The sequence below is a fragment of the Mchenga conophoros genome, linkage group LG19 (assembly GCF_057382185.1).
Source record: "Mchenga conophoros isolate Kocher_MC1m ecotype Shallow Benthic linkage group LG19, M_conophoros_male_GT1.1, whole genome shotgun sequence".
In the NCBI taxonomy this organism is placed as follows: Eukaryota; Metazoa; Chordata; class Actinopteri; order Cichliformes; family Cichlidae; genus Mchenga; species Mchenga conophoros.
Genome location: NC_140544.1, coordinates 16062128 through 16068730, shown reverse-complemented (window position 1 = coordinate 16068730; position 6603 = coordinate 16062128). Strand labels below are relative to the sequence as shown.

At 41.8% G+C, this 6603-nt stretch overlaps 1 protein-coding gene across 3 annotated transcripts in view; it reads left to right on the top strand.

Annotated features, from left to right (window-relative positions):
* Positions 1 to 2938: 2938 nt before the first annotated feature.
* Positions 2939 to 6603, top strand: part of alk (ALK receptor tyrosine kinase) — a 454675-nt gene continuing 451010 nt past the window's right edge. For all 3 annotated transcript variants that reach the window (XM_085258181.1, XM_085258182.1, XM_085258180.1), the window contains exon 1: positions 2939 to 4357. In XM_085258181.1, coding sequence (XP_085114307.1) covers positions 3613 to 4357 — 745 coding nt within the window. In that variant the 5' untranslated portion in view covers positions 2939 to 3612. The remainder of the gene's footprint in view (positions 4358 to 6603) is intronic.

The window sequence follows — 6603 nt, the reverse complement described above, 5'->3', positions numbered from 1 at the left end:
ACTGACCAGTCTCCAGCCCAACATGAGAAAACCTGTGCCACGTGAGGTACGCTTCCAACAAAAAGACAATCAAAATTTTAAACTTTAGAACAATATAATCAGCTGGATTTATAAATGGTTTTTTTTGCTTGTTTGTTTTTGGTCGGTCTCTGTAGCTATGCAAACTTAAAGTTATGCATTATAAGCAGTGATGGGAATAACGGCGTTACTTTTTTCAGTAACGAGTAATCTAATTACTATTCCTATCGTTACAACGCCTTTACCGTTACTAACAAGAAAATGCAGTGCGGTGGCGTTACTATTTTTCAAAAAACAGACGGCTAAAGCTGTGTTCAGTTTACCGCATCTTATTTCAGTTGCACGCAAGTAGCTGTCTAGGTAAGTAATCTGGGCGCTACAGCTTTTACCAGTTTTTAAATTGTGTCGATAGGCCACGTAAAACCAGAGTCATGATAAACAATATTTAAACGAGGCGTTTTTCCCTCAATAGTTTTGTCACGTTTACTGTCTAAGGACAGCACTAGCAAGATCTCTCTGCTTATGAGCAAAAAACAAAACAAAAAACAGCCCGTTCGTGGAAAAATGCACCATGTCGACCAATCAAAAATGATATGACAACATGGCATTTGGTTGTTTAAGAAGAAGGGGAAGTTTGAGGAGTGACGGCGAGAGAGAGAGAAAGAAAGACAGCAGAAAAAGAGAGAGAGAGAGAGTGAGTTTTGAGATGTGAGAGATTTGTGACTTTTAGCGTGTTTGGAGTGTGTAGTTAATGTGTTGTCTTGTGTAGTTAGTGTGTAGTGTTGTGGATAGTTTTGTGTTGTGTGTCAAAACAATGAGGCAACTGCTGAATGAAAACATGAGTGATACACCTGCTGCTGTCAGGCCTGGACAGAAATTATTTTTTTGGAGTGGCACAAATAATTTGTGTGGCATCTTATTGAATGCAGAACAGCTGATTGTTTTGTAAATAGTTTGAAATGGTTATACTAAAAGGTAAATGGTTGCAAATAACTTTTGTTTGCAAAACTTGTGGATATGATTTTAAAATTCACAATTTATATTTGCATTTGCAGTTATAAAATATGATTCAGTGAACATGTTTGTGGTTGTTACAGTAAAAAACATAACTTTCTACTCGGATTTCATGTTTTTTTGTCTGATTTTAGATCAGTGTGTTAATACAGTATGTCAAAATGAAAACATAACTGTAAATTCAGACACGTGAGGTTGTGCTGAAAAGAATGATACCAAACAAGGCAAAGTAAATAGTTTTTAAAGGTGAAATGTAGAGGTCAAATCAAAAGTAGTCAAAAATGGCCAATTATACCCTGGACCCCAGAGGGTTAAACATTTTTTTTAAAGTAATGCAATAGTTACTTTTCAAGTAATTAATTACTTTTAGAATATTGTAACTCATTACTAACTCAGTTAGTTTTTTGAAGAAGTAACTAGAAACTAAAATTAATTACTTTGTCAAAGTAACTTGCCCAACACTGATTATAAGGGGTGTGGGCAATTTAAGTGATAGGTTTGTGCTCCTAGATGTCTGTCGGTGTCAGTTTGGCCAATTAGTCACTGAAATGGATCTCTGGACCTAGGTTTTGGTGTTCCTTTTAAAGATGTAGTTATCAGACTCATCCGGTTCATGGAAATGCAACTGTAATAAAAGACTAAAGTCTTGGTGAATTGGATTAAGCAGATAACATAGCATTTCGCTTTCTTGACCAAGTATGGTCAGTTTGGGAGCATGGAAAACAAACATGACAACAGCTACAATGCTAAACACAACTCATATACAAAGACAATTCCATTAGTACATAGTTTCCTTCTCATCTGCTTCCTGTTATGCATTTCAATAGCATGGCCTAGTTTAATTATGTGCATGTCTCCATTGTCTAAATTACCAAAGATATAAACTAAAACATACTGCAAATAATATTTATTTCTAACAAAAGGTAATATTAAAGATTTGCATTTCCAACCCAGAACAGCTTATAGCATATGTCTACAGAAATTAAAAGAAATTAAACAGTCAGTTTAATAAAAATATCCACTCCAGCCCTCATTGTTCACACAAATGTAACATGTAACAACGTCATTTTATTTTTTATTATATGAAAAAATCAAAAAAACTTTATTTTGGAGTACCATATCTACCTGATAGATTAATGTTAAAAAGTTGAGCCAGAATTTTATACTTAAAAAAAAAAAGACTTCACAGTTCTGACTTTGGAGACTGTGATTCCTCGACTCATAAAATTTTCACATATTGCCCTAATCCTCTTCCACAGATAACACTCTAATCAGACTGTAAAAATTCCAGAGCAATTAGAGCCTTAATGGATTTGTCAGTGAAACTGAAGAGTGCAAATGATCTGCAGCATGTGATGACGCCATCTAGTGGGTGTCTTCTCTGATCAACTTTTAAAGTCAGCGAAGAGACTGTTAATGTGAGGGAGGGAGAAGAAGAGAGGTGACTGAGTATCTTCTGGTATTTTTTTAATCTCCTGCTCCAATCACCTACCCCTTAATTCCCAATTAAGGACACAGCCTGTGTGGCAAATGAACTGGCAAGATGGCAACACAGCTCCCTGATCTTTTAAAGAAGAAGGCTATTAGCCTCTGCACGTGAGACATAACAGAACCGCATGGGCTACAGCCCAAATAGCCTCCCTCTGAAACTATTTGATTTGCACACAACCGGTCCGGGAGAGTGCGACTAATCCAATCCAATTTCCGGACACGTAAAAGGCTCGGTGATTCATTGAAAAAAATCACCAAAGACAATGTGCCGAGCTGTGCAGCTACACCTCCTGGCGTTTCTAATTTCAATAAAGAAATAGGCAGAGTTACGGCTGCGCTGAGAGCGCATCACATGTGTCCATAACGACGCTTTTCGCACAAGGGAGTCGTGTTCAGAGAAAACGGTTTTTATTGACGTCAAATGGATGTGTGAATGACTTTACCGCATGTGCAGGCATGACAGCAGCGATCAGAGCTGCCAGTTCTGACCAAAGGAGCACCGAGATCTTCAGTAGACTGTAAACCAGTGAGGCTGTCCAAGAGGTTTCCAATTAGCCAGGACTGTGAGATTTTATTTGAAACTTTAATGGCGGCTCGACTCCTCCAAACTCATTGTGAATTCATTTAGTTGTGAGGGGAGAGAGGGACGCTGCATCCCGCTTCTGACAGAGAGACCACTTGTACCGCCGTCACAACTGTGCCAAGAGACAGGGAGTCTTTGAAAGCCACCGGAGCGGACCCGACCGGCATATCAATCAGCGTCCCGGAGAGCGACTCGCTAGGTTCGCACTGGTAATAAAAGGTATTGTCTCAGAGGTCTGTGTGCCGGGAACAGAGAGGGGATATGGCACTTTTCCCGCTTGCAAACCGGAGGATAGCAATAGTAGGTGGCAAACGAATGTAAAAGCCAGTTCCCCGTCGTCTTGCCACGGGTGCGCACCGGCAAAGAGGCGCAGGACACGCAGGATCATCGATTCGCACTTTGTGATTTTTGCGCTGCGTAACCTATGTGACAAGAGCGGAGAGGAAACGGTGAACGGTGGGATTAAGGCGTGCGTCTCCTAAACTAAACACTCAAATTCTCAAACCATGGACGCCAGGATATTATTTTTGCTTGTTTCTTCTGCGGCATTTCTCGCTGAGCTGCACTGCGCCTCGCCAAGGACCACATCGAGGACGGATCTGCCCGCTATCGGCTTCAGCAACATCAGCAACATCAGCGGGGAAAGCGGCGGCAAAAAAGACTCGAACCAAACCCAAATCTCCAGGAACAAGAGGAAAACACTGGCCGTGGATTTTGCGGTCCCCTCTCTGTTGCGCTATTATCTGGCGGAGTTCATAAAGAGACCCTTAAACGGCGACTGCCAGACTTTTAGCGGATGTTACACGGTGCGCGCAAACTTAAAAATGCAATGCATACCTTTACAGAAAACCATTTCTACTTTTGTGGACCTTAAGTCTGCAGCGGAATCAGCACTGAGGAACGCGTCTGCTGATGGACAGTTCCCCTCCTTCTACAAGCGACCGCTGACCAAAGTTCTGAAATTGGGCTTGACGAAGGCGAGCAGGAAATCTAACCAAGTTGTGGTGGAAATAGGAGAGGATTTAGTCAGGACGGGATGCGGGGGGCTGTCTGTGTACGAGGAGGCCCCGGTGTACATCCTGGAAATGGACCTCACAACTATTCTGGAGTGGTGGCTCGGCGCTGAGGGGGGGCGGCTCAGGGTCCGGCTTATGCCCGAGAAAAAGGCGCAGGTGCCAGGGATTGAGGATCGGTACACAGCGGCCATTCGAGCTTCAGACCCCCGCCTCTACCTCCAGATATCCTCCGCGGGTGAGTCCCTCTCTTCCACCCTCCCTTCGCGTTTTGCTCTCACTCTTTTGCCATGCGGTTCCCCCACACCCCCAGATGCAACTCGCTCACGGTTGTGATTTAAGTTCTGATGTGATTAATTTTTGATGCCGAATCCAGCGCGCTTGAAGTTGCGCGCTGGGTGTGCTTTGGCTGGCTTCAATTGTGGTAAAGAAATGATAGCACACGGAGGAAGATCTGTTATTTGGACTGCTCTGATGGGAAAATGATGACTGAGGTATAACTACGTGTGTGCGTGTGTGTGCGCGAGAAGAAAATACAGGAGGATTTCATACATTTAGTTCTGTTGCTCTGATTCAGAGGGCTCACCAGACCCCTGTTTTATTATTGATGCCCAGAGCAGCTCTGAGAGATGAACTGAATGCTGATTTAATTTCCAAACACTTTGATTATTTCCACTTGGTATCCATGATATGTATATGCAGCATCTTTAGAGGATTCTATGTAATCAGTTCTGAGATGATAATTATTATTTCATTTGAAGAGAGGCCTCATTGCTTTATAATAACACATCTATACTGCATAAGGATGACTATAGGGTATGCAATGATGCTTAAGTTGGAAAGGCCCCATCAGGGATTTATTTTTTAACTCCACTGGCTTCTTCTTAAAGACACCTTCTCAATTCCCCAAGCTAACCTGTACTACAGGTAGGGTGGAGATTTGAGAAAACAGGTTTTATTTTGATTAGGCACAAATTAAGCCATTATCTCTAAGAAAGCTTTAGCACTCAATACTCAAGGGTCCTTCCCCTGTTCTTCTGAGCATCGGCACAATCAGTGTAATTGCTTAATCACTTTGATGAGGGAGGCTGGCCCAGAAAAATGCAAGGGAATCCATCAGACAAAAGAAGAGGCTGGCTAGGCTGGAAAGAAGACACCCATCACCACCTCGACCACCTTTTCCCCTCAAGGACTGTGTACACATAGAAATGTATGCAAAATACACAGTGAAACTAAGAAAGCCATGACTGTACAATATGCAGTAAGTTATTGTCAGTGCTGGTTGCCACGTTAGGATTTCATTTGACATATGCTGTTATTACAAGTAGAGATGAAACACTTCAGTATGTCACACGCACACATCTGAGACTGTAGTAGAGAGGCATCTGAGTGGACTACCCGTGCAGCTCCCGGCAGGGATTCCAGCAACACAGCTGGTGGTGTTAACAGGTGGGAACCCATCTTGCGTTGATGCTATGATATGGTTTTTGCAGTAAACACATCATTTTTAGTTTATTTTTTAAAAGCACCCCTTTCACATTGTGACATTTAAGCAATACTTGAGAAAAACACTGAAGCCTACAACTTCCAGCAGCTCTGTTGCAGATCAGGATGGTTGCTATTGTGTGACTGTAAAAAAACAACAGGTACAGAAACAATGTGACATCTGCACAGGGAGGAAGTCAGAGCACCTGGATGGGTCAGCAAAATTTTGGACTTTGGCAAAGGATGTTTCCTTTCACTTGTCATTATGCTTTTGACACGCCTTCATGATAACCATGGTCTGTTGCAGAAACTATGATTTTCCCAAACCAGCTTGTGTACCAAAACAAACCCAAAAGTCATAAAAATGCTCACATCAGCGGTGTGCTTATATAAGCATTTTTTAACACCCAGCTTCTTTTTAATTGAAATGGAGGTAATATGTCGGCTCCCGGCAGGCTTTCTGCCCAAAACAGTTTTGAGTGTTCGCAGGTGGGAAGCCAGCAGGGGATGTTTTTTCTTTCCCCTGGGGGACTCAGCTGGATTTTTTTGAGAGCACCACTTTCTTTCACTTTAAAAACCACCAAGAGGCCATTTTCGTACATGTGAAGCCAAACCTTAACCACAACTGTGTCATATCAAAATTGTTTTATTTGCCCAACACTCTCTCTGACATATTTGTCCAGCTGACAGGGATTTAAATCAGCTGAAGCTCCTCCTATGTATCATTCTGGGGGACCATGACATCTTTAAGCAATACATTTATTATTTATTCGTTTAATTTTGAGGAGAAGATGACATTCACACTTCAGCAAACTAGGTTTATGTGTGCTGCACTTATGTAAAACCAAAGAACAGCAAAAAACTGGAAATATAGACTTCAATGAGCACTTACAGGATTTGATTGGAATAAATAGACTACTGTCCATTGTTTATTACCTCCATGATCATTTCTCATTTCGCCTCTATGCCGCATCCTTACATAACCCTAAAATTGATCAC